General features: G+C 40.3%; 2 protein-coding genes and 1 pseudogene across 3 annotated transcripts; 1 reads left to right on the top strand and 2 right to left on the bottom strand.

The window, feature by feature from the left end:
• Positions 1-165: 165 nt before the first annotated feature.
• On the bottom strand, positions 166-1,009 carry LOC146982667 (hemoglobin subunit alpha-1-like). The gene is made up of 3 exons (XM_085783777.1): positions 876-1,009; positions 583-790; positions 166-341 (listed from the first exon to the last, which is right to left on the bottom strand). Exons 1-3 carry the CDS (start codon positions 971-973, stop codon positions 213-215), a joined length of 435 nt encoding a protein of 144 aa, XP_085639903.1. The 5' UTR covers positions 974-1,009; the 3' UTR covers positions 166-212.
• Positions 1,010-2,605: 1,596 nt separating this feature from the next.
• On the top strand, positions 2,606-3,425 carry LOC146982666 (hemoglobin subunit beta-2-like). Its single transcript, XM_085783768.1, has 3 exons — positions 2,606-2,753; positions 2,912-3,134; positions 3,231-3,425. The coding sequence occupies exons 1-3, from the start codon at positions 2,662-2,664 to the stop codon at positions 3,357-3,359; spliced, it is 444 nt and encodes a 147-aa protein (XP_085639894.1). The 5' UTR covers positions 2,606-2,661; the 3' UTR covers positions 3,360-3,425.
• A 1,898-nt stretch (positions 3,426-5,323) lies between these two features.
• LOC146982665 (hemoglobin subunit alpha-1 pseudogene) lies at positions 5,324-6,096 on the bottom strand (annotated as a pseudogene). The gene is made up of 3 exons (XR_015036375.1): positions 6,077-6,096; positions 5,713-5,928; positions 5,324-5,487 (listed from the first exon to the last, which is right to left on the bottom strand). The product of XR_015036375.1 is annotated as a hemoglobin subunit alpha-1 pseudogene (transcript).
• Positions 6,097-15,352: the final 9,256 nt, after the last annotated feature.

Below are 15,352 nucleotides of genomic sequence, written 5' to 3'. Positions count from 1 at the left end.
TGTAAACTGATTACCAAAATAGCCAATTCATATACTGATCGATATCTCTGTCAGGAGTGAAAGTTGACTTGCTTACAAACTCCTCTGACATCTCATCTTCACTCCGATCATCACAAAAGAGACAAAAGGGAAAGAAGAGATTGTTTTGCTTTCATGCATTTATTTCTCATCATGCAGAGTGAACTCATGCAGTCTGTTCCATCTTCTGCTGTTTATCTGTATTTCTCGGCGAGGGCCAGAGCCAGAGCAGCCAGGAACTTGTCCAAGGACACATGGACCTCAGGGGTGAAGTCAACGGGGAACATGATGGCCATGACCACGAGGATGCAGTGGGAGAGGATCTGTGGAGAAACGACAAACACGTGTTAAGGGCATGAAGATGTTAACTTTAAATGTAGGCCAAAGTAAAATTTCAGTCTAGCTGCTCCAAATAAAGGGTGTTTGACTTCAGCACCATGGACAGTGAATGTGAAGGCGCTTGTGTTCTCCGTATTAGAGACCCAGAAAGAATAAAAATTACAAATGCTGAAGTTGCCTTCAAAGAAAAAAGCAGTAAACCCAGTTGGTGTTAGTGGCATCTACCTTGAAGTTAGCAGGGTCCACCCTCAGGGTGAAGGCGTGCAGCTCGCTGAGGGTCAGCAGACCTCCTTTCAGGTCGTCGATTTTGGTCATAGCATCGGCGACTCCACCCATTATGGTGACTCCGTGCTTCTTCACCATGGGAGAGTCGGGGCTCACGTCATTCCAGTGGGCGAAGTAGGTCTTGGTCTGAGGGTAGACAGCAATCATCCTGCGGAGAAGATAGAGATGGTTAAATGTCAGTGAGTCCGTCAGAGCGGGTCACAGCAGCAAGTTATTGTGATGTTGATATTCACCTGGACAGAGCGTCACTGCCGATGGTCTCAGCCTTTCCAGAGACTTGGCCCCAGAAGGCCCTGATGGTGGCCTTGTCCTTAGCAGTGAGAGTGGTCATCTTGTCTTTTTTCTTTGACTATCGTTTGAATGTCGAGATCTGCGCACAAACCGTGGGGAATTTATAGGCGACTTGAAAGGGAGCGTGGACACACCCGGGATCACCTCCGAGGAAGGCGGTCCCAGCGATGGGCTGCAGATTGCGATAAACAAAGCTCTTTCCAATAATCGGGCTATGACATAAGGCTGATATAATCAACGAGCACAGGTTGAAATTATCAAAAAAAAAAAAAGCCTATATTTCTTTAATTTGATCACAGGATTTGTAAAATGAACACCTTCAAAATGACTCCAGAATAAAAATCTTCAGTAATAGGCTACTCAAATTTTCGAAATCGAGTCCTATATCTGCAGTTAATGTTGTCAGGTTTGATAGATTGAAGACTTTCCTCTGTCCAGACATTTCACACAAGCATAAGGACAAGCAGGTGTAAATCTGAGCTCAGTCACCAGGAAATATTGATTTGGTTTATCAGTTGGAAATCTTCCAATGTAAGGAGGGAAGTCTAATTCTGTGTTTTCTTGCCAATAAGTGTTTGTTTGTTTGTTTGTTTCGGGGGCTTATCTAACCCACGACACCACAGCTGGAAGGGCGGATCCACTCAACACATGGATAAGAATTGATGACGTCTAGAGGTTTAGAGCTGTTGTAATTTATAGACTATGATGGACCTAATTCTCACTGTGGGTCATTCACTTAGACAAATCGCATGGCAGTATGAACACAGGTAATTGTAAACTTATCATGGGTGCAGATCCCGGGGGGGGCGAGCGCCAATTTCCGAAAAACATGAATTGCCCCCCCCAATAAAAATACTCCAAACTATTCAAAATTTAACAAATGTATTTTCAGACTTCACATTCTTCACATCTAAAAATAAATTATTGAAATGGTGGAACAAATAATGTTTGACAAAAATATTTCTGACTCCACATTCCATCTCTGGTCTCCTCCACTACGATGCAGATTAATGGGTAGTGTCTTACACAGACGCTTATGATATCAGCAGGCTTTAGAAAAACGACCCCCTCAATCTTAGGGCTTCATATTTTGATATTCATCCATATCAATGAATCATGCATAAAGTTCCATACACTGGAAGAAAAGGAAGATGGTGAGAAAAATTGGGGATCTGGGAGGGTCGGTGGGAGGCGAAAGGTAAGAACGTGAGTAGACATGTCCGAGACCCTTTAAATTATAATTTACTGATATAACAGCAGTGATACTCGCTGTTGGCTGTTTAGGACAAATAAACAAGAAAGGTAAGCACAATAAATGATTCCCTGTGCAGTACTAGCCTATTTGAATGATATGACGAGCCTCTGCGGAGTTGTGATTTATGGCGGCATGGTATGAGTTGCATATGGGCAAAAAAAAAAAAAAATCTCTTTTGTGTCCCCCCCAATCCTGGCATCGGATCTGCACCCCTGAAACTTCTAGGTCACAATTACAGATGTTGTGGAAACACCTCTTATCAGTACAGAGAGGAGATGGCTTTGTTTCTATTTTTCGCACGTACGCAATCTCATCAGAGCAGACAGTCTTATCACTGTTTCATTATGTAGAACAACACTTGTCTGATTCCCCGCCCATCCCATCGCAGGTCTCTGGGAGGCTTTAAAAGTTGCATCTGCAGCCAGTGAGCACAGGTTCTTCTGACCCGCAAAGACAAACCTAAAGCCGCAACAATGGTTGAATGGACAGACTTCGAGCGCGCCACCATCCAGGACATCTTCTCCAAGATGGAGTATGAGATCGTGGGTCCTGCTGCTCTCACCAGGTGACAACTTGTAGCCTATCCACATTTGCATGGATTTGATTAGAAGCTTGCATGATGATTTGACATTATTTTTGCAGAGCAAAGTCTGAGTAAACCGCCCTGCAGTGTTGGGTGTCGATCATGGGCCTGATGATGTGTATGTGACATGTTTGCTGCAGGTGTCTGATCGTCTACCCCTGGACCCAGAGGTATTTTGGTGGTTTTGGAAACCTCTACAACGCCGCTGCCATCAGCGCAAACCCTTTGATCCGAAAGCACGGAACAACCATCCTGCACGGTCTGGACCGGGCTGTGAAGAACATGGACAACATCAAGGAGACCTACGCCGAGCTGAGCGTGCTGCACTCCGAGAAACTGCACGTTGACCCCGATAACTTCAAGGTATATGAGGCCGTGGAGCCTCCGTAGCTGCAGCTGTCTCACCTTGCGTGTTTGTCGCCGTGTTTCTGATTCTCTCTGTGTTGTTTTGTGATGCAGCTGCTGTCCGACTGCCTCACCATCGTGGTCGCCGCTCGTTTGGGTTCCGCTTTCACCGGTGATGTGCAGGCCGCTTTCCAGAAGTTCCTGTCCGTGGTGGTGTCCTCCCTGGGAAGGCAGTACCACTAGAGAGCTGCAGCAGAGGAGAAGACAGAGTCTCTGTTTGTACCGTGTCTCTAAAGCAAATAAAGAAAAAAGCAGATTCATCAAATTAATGTTGTTCGTGTTGTTTCTCTGCCTGTGTTTTATTGTCAGAACAGATGTTCAGGTCTATTCAGAGGATGGACACAAATGATTTAAAGGAGACATATTATGCCCACTTTCCACATATTAAAATAGTTCCCGGGTGTCTTAAAGACATATCTGTGACATACTTTGGTCAAAATATCCCAAGGATCAAACATCACAGCTCTTTTCATACTCTCAAAACGCCCTGATTAGCAAGGAATCAGCTGCAGGCAACTGCTGTTTTAAATGCAAATGAAGCACTGCTTGCCCCAGACCCTTTCTTCCGGTCCAGGTATTTATGGTTAAGGCTAAATTAGGCTAAAGAATCCTATAGTTTACACATCACTGGAATACATACTGTGGGAAACCGCTCATTAAAACCACGTGGATTTCAACCTGGGTGAAAGTGTGCTGCACATTACAGGATTTTTTTTGTCAAGACAATTCTCAGGTCATTTATGGGGTAGATTCCCCACATATTCACATTCAATTCCCAAAAATATGGTAAAGAGAGCCTTCACAAGAAAGATGTAAATTTCCTTAATATGTCCCCTTTAAAGCTCAGTTGGTAAGTTGACCGAGAAAGTGAAAGGTAAACTCCCGCGACTTCGGTCGGTTAATTTCAAGACAATCTCCGTCAGGTCCCTTTATGAACCTCTGCCAAGCGACCCCCACACCCGAATACACCACCGACACACACAAAGTAGCCATAAATCGCACCACAGAGAAAAAAAAAAAAAAAAATGATAAAGTAATTTTACACGAATCCATAGCAACGCACTTGTATTTGGAGAGGGCGTTTGGCTGCTCATCCTGCTCCCCTACCTGACTAGGTGGAGAATCGACGGGCGCGTTGGATTTTGCAAATACGTTTACAGGCTGTAGGTGGAAGCTCCAGAGGAGATGGATTTTTTGTCCCTAAATTACTCATTTAATGTCTGACCATCAAAATAGTAGTGACAGTTCCAGGCAAATCATGACTGAATAATTATAATAAATTATTATTATTTTATTTGTATTTCCCAATTTTTTTTTATTATATTATTATTTTATTATTAAGATTATTATTATTATTATTCTTTAAAACAATTATCTTTATCAAATGATTTTTTTAAAGTAATTTTTAAAAATTCCGAGCATTATTTGGTTCAGGCTCTGTAAAGTTTTATATCATTGTTAAAGTGTATGTTTTTTTTAGGTTGACAAGTCAACAAGATCAATGCAACAATAAATAACAATTTGCACCTGAACTTATGACAGTAGTAGCCTAATAGTAGTATTGCCCAAAGTGTCACAAAACTAATAATAATAATAATAATAAATTATTATTATTATTATTTAGTATTGCCCAAAGTGTCACAAACTAATAATAATAATATAAAGTATTATTATTATTATTATTATTATTAAGATTATTATTATTATTATTATTATTACTATCGTCATCAATATCATCATTAATATTAGTTACTTAGTTGTATTGCCCAAAGTGTAACAAAACTATTGACAGATTAGGTGTTAATTAATTCCACTTAAAGTAAATGTTAAGACTGGTGTAACAAAATAAAATGAAATATAATAATTAAATAAGTGGTCATTGTTACTGTTTTATGTGTTTTATTTTTGTTTTTGCTTATTAATCGATAATTGTATGTAATGTAGGAAAAAAATCAGTTGAATGTTGAGCAGATAGTTCTCTCACTATCGCAAATTATGTTTGGAGTTTTGGCCTTAATAATCGTCAAAACCGCGAAGTAGCCTATCTACTGTAGGCTACAGACTTAACAACTCCTCAGATCATCACAAAAGAGCCAGAAAACACTGTTTTGCTTTCATGCATTTATTTCTCATCATGCAGAGTGAACTCATGCAGTCTGCTCCATCTTCTGCTGTTTTAGTCTGTATTGTTCGCGGCAGGGCCACAAAAAGCCAGAGCAGCCAGGAACTTGTCCATGGACACATGGACCTCAGGGGTGAATTCATCGGGGAACATGATGGCCATGACCACGAGGATGCAGTGGGAGAGGATCTGTGGAGAAACGACAAACAGTGCATTAAGACGTTAACTTTAACCGTAAATTTAGTTGCTCCAAATAAAGGTTGTTTGACTTCAGCACCATGGACAGTGAATGAAGACGCTTGTGTGTTCTCCGTGTTAGAGACCCAGAAAGACATTGGATAAGTAAAATGACATAGGTACTGTACGTGCTTCAAAGAAAAAGGAGTAAACCTAGTTGGTGTTAGTGGCATCTACCTTGAAGTTAGCAGGGTCCACCCTCAGGGTGAAGGCGTGCAGCTCGCTGAGGGTCAGCAGACCTCCTTTCAGGTCGTCGATTTTGGTCATAGCCATACGAGGACTCCACCCAGTATGGTGACACCGTGCTTCTGTCACATGGGAAGGTTAGTGGGGCTCACGTCCACTCCATTGGGCGAAGTAGGTCTTTGGTCTGAGGGGTATACAGCAATCATCCTGCAGGAGAAGATGGAGAAGGTTAATTGTCAGTGAGGTCCAATGTCCAGAGGGGTCAACAGCAGCAAGTTTATTGTGATTTGATATTCACTGGACAGAGCGTCACTGCCGATGGTCCCTCAGCCTTTCCAGAGGACTTGGCCCCTACGATGGGCTGAAGGTGGCCATGTCCCCTTAGCAGTGAAGTGTGGTCATCTTGTCTTTTTTCTTTGACTATCGTTTGAATGTCGAGATCTGCGCACAAACCGTGGGGAATTTATAGGCGACTTGAAAGGGAGCGTGGACACACCCGGGACCACCTCCGAGGAAGGCGGTCCCAGTGGCTGCAGATTGCGATAAACAAAGCTCTTCCCGAGAATCAGACCTAGACTCATAATGGTGATCATCATTATATAAAAATTATCAAAAAAAAAAAAAGCCTATATTTCTTTAATTTGATCACCGGGTTTGGAAAATGAACTCCTTCATAAATGACTCCAGAACAAAAAAAGTTCAATCACTACGTCAAAATGAGTGAATGAATTGAGTTGATGGAGTGTAGTTATATCTGCAGTTAATGTTGTCAGGTTGGACGGATCGAAGATTTTCCTCTGTCCTGACTTTTCAAACAAGCACAGGACAAACAGGTGTAAATCTGAGCTCAGTCACCTGGAAATATTATTGGATTTGTTGATAATTGAGGCTGCCTTGTGCATGGAATGTATTTTATAAATAAAGATTGAATTTGAAATATTCCAATGTGAGGGGGGAAGTCAAATTCAGTGTTTTCTTGCCAATGTGTTGTTTGTTTCCGGGGCTTATCTAACCCACTACACTACAGCTGGAAGGGCGGATCCACTCAACTCATGGATAAGAATAGCCTTTTTTTATTTTTATGAGAAAGGTTGTCTATATTTGGAGCAACCAGTTGTAGCTAGTCCTACAAATGGTATAACCCTAACCTCTCACCAGGAAAAAAACAAGCCCACGGTCAAGAAATCCACAGGTGGATTGTAAAACCTATGATGTGAGTATTTTCAGAGTTATTATTCTTATTATTAGCCTATAGTAGATCATGAAGCATGTATTATGTAGCATATAAACAAAGAGACAATTGTCCAGTTTCTATTTTTGGTACGCAATCTCGTCAGAGCAGACACTCTTATCACTGTTTCAAATCCGGAACAACACTTGTCTGATCCCCCGCCCATCCCAGCAGGACAGTGGGAGGCTTTAAAAGTTGCACATGGGGCCGGTGAGCACAGGATCTTCTGACATAAGAGACTCTGAAGCCGGTGTCATAAGTAGCCTACTTTGGTAAGACACCAAAACAATGGTTGAATAGACAGATTTCGAGCGCGCCACCATCCAGCAGGACATTTTCTCCAAGATGGACGATGAGGTCGTGGGTCCTTGCGGCTCTTACCAGGTGACAACTCACTACACATTTGGATGGTTTTGAGTAAAAGCTGGTTTGTTTTATTACTGTAAACTGAATGTCGTTTGATATTTGTTTATTTAATTAGGCTGTTTCGTCATAAAACAACTTGCACCCGTTCTTAAAATGACATAGCCGTCCCTACGGATGTAGCTATTTAGTCCAGTCCATTTTTATGAGGAAAAGGTTAAAACAGAAATGCCCACACAGAGGGCAAACTCAACTGATTTTAGTATCCTCAACACTGTCCTGAGTGACCCCCCCCCCCCCCCCCCCCCCCCCCCCCCCCCCCCCCCCCCCCCCCCCCCCCCCTGGGGAAAAATACATGCCCCGAAGAATCCCCTTAGGGGAAAGTTTATCCGAAACACACCCGAACATATCCCATTTATACCCATATAAAAAAAAATTTTCACGTGTATAGGGATAAAATTTTTAACCTTTTAGATATGTCTCATGAAAATATACTGAGTTTTGATTTACTTACAATTTTACGACAAACACAAAAAATGTATTTACAAAAATTTTTTGAAATTCTTTGTTAACATGAGCCAAATTTGCAAAAATGTTGTATAAATTTGCATTAAAATCCCACCGTTTTGACGGGCAACATGTATATGAAGTTGCTGTGGTGGGTTTACCGGACTAAAGGAAACAATGAAAATATGGGAAAATGAGTTGACTCACATCGGCATAGCATACCGAACCAAAGTATGACCACTTTAAAATTTCAAGATGAACTGCAGTTTCCGTCTCAAGGACAGCTACATCCTATAGTAGAGCAGGTAATGACATGAGGCCAAACAGTAGCATAATCCAATTACGATATGGCTAATTTGCATACAGTCAGCTCTGATCTAACACATATGGGTAGAGCAGGTGAAATATGTCTCTTCAGTTCAAATCTGTTACCAAATAATATGTTACATATTAAGAACAAGATCCATTTTTTATACTGTAAATAGCTACGCATATTACAGTTAAAAAAAGGTATGGGAAACTCAATTTTAGGCCCATGGAGCATTAATAGAGACAGGAGAAAAGCATGTCATACACTGCTCATACTAAGGATGTAAGCTTGTCTTGAAAAATTGCAGTCATTCTTGTAGTTTTTTTAAAGTTGATTTGTGAAATGGTCATACTGTAGGTGCATGACCGATGGAGTCAACTCATTCCACCAGTTTACATGCCAGGTACCACCTCCAGCAAACCTTCAAATAAACATGAGTGCCGTCCAAAGACGGTGTGGAATTTTATTGACAAATTTAATAATCAAATTTAATGCAAATTTGCTCATGTTAACAAAGAATTTTCAAAAAAACTTGTATAATACATTTTTGGTTTTGTCTTAATGTATAGTAAATCAACTCAGTAATTTACATGGGAGTTAATCTATAGGATGTTAAAAATTTTACCACTAGCCTTACACGTGAAAATAAAGACATTTTTTTGTATATGCGTATAAATGGCGATTATGTTCGGGTGTTTTTATCGTAAACTTTCCCCTAGAAATTGGGATTCTTCGGGGCTTTTTTTCCCTCTGATCAGTACATGTTGGGAGAAACAAAATCAGTTGAGTTTGCTTCTGTTGCAATTTGTTTAACGTTGACCCCTTTTTTGGCCTAAAATTACTGGACTATATGAGAACAATGGAGGAAAATCCAAATAGGTTAATTATAGGCTAATTGTTGCAGCAGTCACACACAGGCATAGCCTACTCACGTGATATCAAAGTTCACACGTGCTGGATCCTTTTTGCTCTTTCACAGGAACTGTCTTGCGCTATAACTTAATGTTTCTTTCTCGTTTCCGTCTCAAAAACCATAGATATATATTTATATATCTATGTCAAAAACTACGGCGTTACAAAGTTTCTCTTTTTCGCTCTCCCGTCTCACAGGAACTAGGCTACCATAGCAACAAGAAAAGAACTCTGGTAACCATGACAGTTACACGCGCGCGCTACCTGTTGGTGAACATTCTATTTCCCAACTGCTCTTCAGTTCCATGTTTATAAAAAATAATAGGCTACCTACATTCAAAGAAAATCATGGGATCCCCTCTAACAGCAATGGGTCTCTCTGTCACATAGCTACGCATATTGTGGGTTAGTGTGTAAATTCTTAATTTGTAACTTTTTCATTATCTTATCACTTCATAAATTAGTTTTTATGTTGGTCATTTCAAATAGGCTAAAGAAATTATTGGAACTGTAGGCCTAAACACTGCACATTGTCGTCGTGTCCATGTGTAAAGTTTGAATTTGAGTTGATTATTTCGTAGTTTCCGTTGTGAACGGAAGTTTATTTTGAAAGGGCATTGTATGCATGCAACGAAAGGAACTCGAGAGTAAGTGAATTCATGCGGAGTAAAGAGGACTGTCTCCTCAAGCATAATGAAATGAGTGTTTAGCTTTCATGTTTGTTCAGCGTCTTATTGGCGTTTTTGTTTTTTTACTCTGGCGACATCTAGTGGTCGTGATTGGGTACGACAGCGGCAATCAGAGTGACGCGGGTATGAGAGCTAAAGGGCGCCAAAGTGTGGGCGGAGGGGGGGGGGATGGGTTGGTTTTACAGATCAATCAGATAGGAGAAGGATGTTCAATAGCCTACTATGATGAAACATGTTTATATGGGGATTTTAATCAACAGTATGCTCTAATTCTAAACCTAACCAACTCTAGCCTACTATTAGGCCAAATAAAGACATGGCAATTATTGTAGCAACCATGGCGATGATCAGTGGCAGTCGCTATGTTTATTGTGGTAGCTATTAGAAATTGTAGGTGCAGTATTTCAGCAAAGGTTCATAAAAATGATCAATGTACTTGGAAAAAACAAAACAGAACAGTCTTTTGGATGAAGCCTAACCCAGTCTGACAAAGTTTTCTTCCTGGTCTCAGGCTTTTGGGGCTTGGTGAATATGATAAATCAAATTTCCATGCCATTTTAAGTTAGCGACACAGTGCAGAGCTTGTGATAATCAAAGACCTGCAAAGACAACCAGACAGGAAGGAATAAAGACACTTTGCAAAGGGGATCAGCTGCCAGGAACAACAAACTAGGCTATATCCTATTATCTCTATATTATCTTGATGTATCCGCTTAGGTAGGCTAACCTACCCAACAGTTACCCCCAGAGAGCATCACATCACAAAACATGGTAAATGCACACTAACTAAAGCCCAAGGCAAAGGCTAATGTGCAGTATTTAGCCTACCAGAGTAGTTTTTTGAGCCACTGGGGAAAGAGTATTATCCCAACATCATGTTGGGATAATGCCGACATGTTTCTCTTATAGGTATATACCTATAAGAGAAACATGTCAGTATGTTGATGGAAGACAATTGAGATCTGTGTAAAGACATGGACGAGTCTCAGAGACTTTTGAGAATTAAGGGAATTCAGTGTTTGTTTTCTTCAAACACTTTGACCCAAACTTTGTTTTCATGTTCAGAGTTTTGGCCTTAAAGATTAACAACTGAAAACTGATCATCGCAATAGGTGGTTCAACAATTGATCGATTAACCACTTGACCGTTGCAGTGCTAATATCAAGCCTTAAATCGGATTTTCTTAGTAAAGTGTTTGTCGTACCTACTGGACAGACTCTGTCTAGAAAGAACAAAATAGCAGTGAAATCGTTTTGCATTTTTGTACCCATGCATTTATTCTCAGCATGAGTGAACTCATGCTACAAATGGAGTTTTGGCCTTAAATAATTGTCAAAACTAGATGAAAAACACTGTTTTGCTTTCATGCATTTAGTTCTCATCATGCAGAGTGAACTCATGCTGCAGTCTGCTTCATCTCCTGTTATTTATCTGTATTTCTCAGCAAGGGCCAGAGCCAGAGACGCCAGGAACTTGTCCATGGACACATGGACCTCAGGGGTGAAGTCAACAGGGAACATGATGGCCAAGACCACGAGCATGTTGTGGGAGAGGATCTGTGGAGAAACGACAAACACGTGTTAAGTGCGTGATGCTTTTAACTCCTAACTGAAAGGCATTTCAATATCCCTACTAGAAATTAAAGGCTGGTGGTATTGGTGATCACAGGTGGTTCACATAAAAAAATAAAAAATAAAAAAGTCCTCCAACCTTAACAACCAAACAGGTCGTCTTCCAACCACATCCCACCCCATAGTGTTTACCCTAAATGCTGCGCCTTCAGTTTCCTTACTTCGTGTAGAAACTAAAGGCTGCTGGTGATGATGGTCACCTTGACAGACGCTTTATGACATTGGACAACTTAATCTGACATGTACAAGTGCTGAAGTGGCCTTCAAAGAAAAGACAAACAGTAAACCTAGTTGTGTTGGTGACCTCTACCTTGAAGTTAGCAGGGTCCACCCTCAGGGTGAAGGCGTGCAAGGTGATGAGGGTCAGCTCAGACAAGCTTGATATCAGGTCCGTCGATGTTGCAGATACCTCTAGAATTCATGGTCGTCGAATCGTGGTATTCTACCTAGCATGTCTGAACGGCTGAGGTCATTCCACCCAGTGTTGTTGAGCCAATGCTCAGTCGAATACTTGTACTGAGGTTGCTTTCTTCCCCATGGTCCGTAGATGTCGGGGCTCCGGTGAGATTGTCCAGTGGAAAGCGAATCCAGAGTACATGGTCTGACAGGTAGACCACCAGCAACAAAGGAATTCTTGTGACCAGAAGATTCACCGAGATGGCCCTGTGAGGAATGTCAGGGTGATGTCCGCTCATGTTTATTGTCGGAAGCTCTTTAGGTGGACAGGTTGTCCGGAACAAGTGGGATCATGTGTGTGCTGATATATGTCATCCCGCCTGGGAACGTGATCTTTTTTTCTCAGTGGCCGAATTTTGGGGGCGCACTAGTTTTTTTTTTTTTTTTTGTTGTTTTTTTTTTTTATTTTTTGTATTTTTTTTTTTTTTTTTATTTTGTTTTAGTTTTTTTTTTTTTAATTTTTTTCATCGCCTTTTTTTTTTTTTTGGGGTTAAATTTTGGCTCCAAAGCTACATAAGTGGCTTTTAACAGTATGTAATTTTTTTTTTTTTGCCTTGGTCTTTTTTGTGTTTTATTTTTTTTTTTTTTTTTTTTTTTTTATTTTTTTGCGTTTGGCGCGCGGGGTTTTCTTTTTTTTTTTTTTTTTTTTTTTTTTCGTTTCTTTGATTTTTTTTTTTTTTTTTTTTCAATTGTCGTTGTTTGTATTTTTTTTTTTCACTTTTATTTCCGACATGTTTTTCTTAATATTTTTTGCTGCATTTTTCCACGAGCAAAACGTGGTGAATTTATACTTGAAACCAGAGCCGGCCCAAGGCATAATGAGGAACAAAAACCAGCTTGGGGCCCCGTGTACTTTGTTGGGAGGGCCCCCAAAAGGCAGGTAACTTTAAAAAAAAAAACATTGTCAATTCCTTTGAGAAACACTGCAAATACACTAACTACAAAAGCAACTTTAATTATAGCACTGTTGCATTTCAGCATTGTCAAAGTTGTTGTGCACTGTTCTGTTGCAGTACATTTAAAACCAAAAATTTTAAAAAAGGCTGATGATTTCTGTATTTTTACAGTAAATGCATTGGTCCTGTCTTATCTTTTTCTTTTTTAGTTTTTTTCTACTTTTTAGTCCGAAGCCTAGGTGCGACATTCAGTCATCCCAGTACTATATCAATTATGAAAGATTAAATGTAAATCAACCCCAGGCTGCAACTTTCAGCTGAATTTGGTGCCATTTCAGAATAAAAACCATTGATGGGTAAAAACCTGCCAGGTTATGATGATTATAATGACAGAGTAAAGAATGAAATAGTATTATTGGTAGTAATAGAGGGCACCAAAATAAAGATTTTGCTTAGGGCCCCATGGAGGCTTGGGCCGGCCCTGCTTGAAACAGAGCGCGGGCACACCCAAGACCACCCACAAGATACAGGCTGCGTGCGTAAGACGGTCTTGAATGATGCAGCTCGCAAGAGATAAACAAAGATCTTCCCAAAGTGGGAACCAAACCTTCAAGTGTAATTGTCAAAACTTAATGACACCAGGTTAAAAAATAATAATAATAATAGTGAATTGATGTGAGAATATATCAGATGGATGGTGAGGAGGGTCGTGTATTGTATCATCAGATCTCCTAAAATAACTTTCTCCATACAATGGTCATGATCCTGAACAATAAAGTGGACTATTCACTATCAAAAGACTTTTCTCTGTCCAGACTTCTCTAACTAGCACAGGCCAAACTGGTGTAATGCCGATTTCTTTTTAAATCTAAGCCCAGTTAGCAGGGGAAATTATTGATTTTGTTTATCAGTTGGAAATCTTCCAATGTGAGGATTAAATGTAATTGTGTGTTTTCTTGCCAATGCCTTGGTTGTTTTTATGACCGAGGCTTATCTAACCCACTACACCACAGCTGCAAGGGTGGGTCCACGCAACACAAGCACTAGATAAGCCGTCTTTGCCTGATACCTAGAAGTTGTGAGCTGCTGTATTCTACCGTATTTCTGAACTGCTGAAACACTGAACCCTGTTGTTTGAGCCAAATGCTCAGTGAACTGAACCAATTTATTGAATCGGTCACTTATTTGGGGAAACCATGACCATTTGTCACCTGCAAAGTTATAGACACAACACCTTCTCACTCTCTAAAACACAATTCGCATAATGATGCACCATTGTTGCACAAAGGTTAAACTCAATTAAAGCACATGTTGTCACAGCTTCAACACAATGATTCAAAATTGATCAGACTTGTGGCTAATGATGTGACAACATCAATGTAATCCAGGTCAGAGAGCACTGGTTGTTTTCAAGGTTGTATAAACAAACAGAAATAAACTGAGAGGAAGAGGAAGAGTGCATGTGAGAGTTGGTCCAGGAGGAAGATGAGGGGAGAGAGAACAGGACTTTCTGATGAAATCAAAGCTCCTGTGATAGACCATGTGTATTTTCCATGGATTGACAAAGAGAGAAGCATCAGCAGATTCAGTGTGTCCACCATGATCAAGAGATTCAGAGTAGAAAACAGAACAAATCCTTTTTTTGTGTGTGATTACATAAATGTTTACAGTATACAAACAGATGTTTCAGATGTTCAGTAGCCTACAGTACATCACTTTGCAAATATAGCCTTGTGCTGTAAAAGAGGCTTAGGGGAAAGTCTATCACTTTTTGTAGACAAAGTATTGCATGTACTGTATTTTTGTAACCACATGTTATCTCTTTGTAGAATTTCAATACTGCCACATGAAGATGGGAGGAACCCTTTTGTTTTCCCCTACACCAAGAGACCCTCATTGTCCGTCAGGTGACGTGAAATGCAGCTGAAAGTCGTTGAAGACCATGTGAATTTTGAAGTAATCAGCAGTGTCAGCCTTTCCACCATTGGTCGAGCCTTTTGAGCGCAACAAGGATGGAGGTGGATAAAGTCCTGTGGCTGAATGGTTGTACATACTGTAAGCACTTGAGTTTTGGTTTTGTAGTTTACCCTGTAATATGATTATTTATTTTGTTTACTGTACATAAGTGCTAAATTCACAGAAGATTATTTTTTTTCATAATTTTCTTTAAATCCCCTTATCCCCCAAAATGCACAATAAACATTAGCCTATTTCTACAGCTTTGTGTCCTGAGCATTCTGTCTTCCATTCATTTCATGTAGTGAGCAATGACTGCTCAGTGGTGTTTGTCATTTTGACTGCAGCGGTATGATCTGACAACATCGTCTGGTTTTGAGCAGAGACGGAACTGTTTTGAGGCGATTGTTTGGTTTTGCAAGAAGAGTCTGATGTTTGGTTTGGTAAGGTTTATTCAGAACTAGTGACTATATGTGGAACTGACATTATATTTAGTTGGGATGAACTTCTTTTTGGGCTTGTATGCTCAGCTACTATAAGTGTGAAAAACAAATACTTATTTGGAATACTGAGTTTCGCTGCTAGAAAAGCAATTACAAAGAAATGACTTAGGCCAGACATCCCATCATCTATTGACGAATGGTACATCATTCACGATGTATTTGTCACTTTTATAATGA

The sequence above is a fragment of the Trachurus japonicus genome, chromosome 8 (assembly GCF_045865225.1).
Source record: "Trachurus japonicus isolate A0001 chromosome 8, Traja_1.0".
NCBI lineage: Eukaryota > Metazoa > Chordata > Actinopteri > Carangiformes > Carangidae > Trachurus > Trachurus japonicus.
The sequence above is the reverse complement of the archived record's forward strand: the minus strand, read 5'-3'. Positions and strand labels throughout refer to the sequence as shown.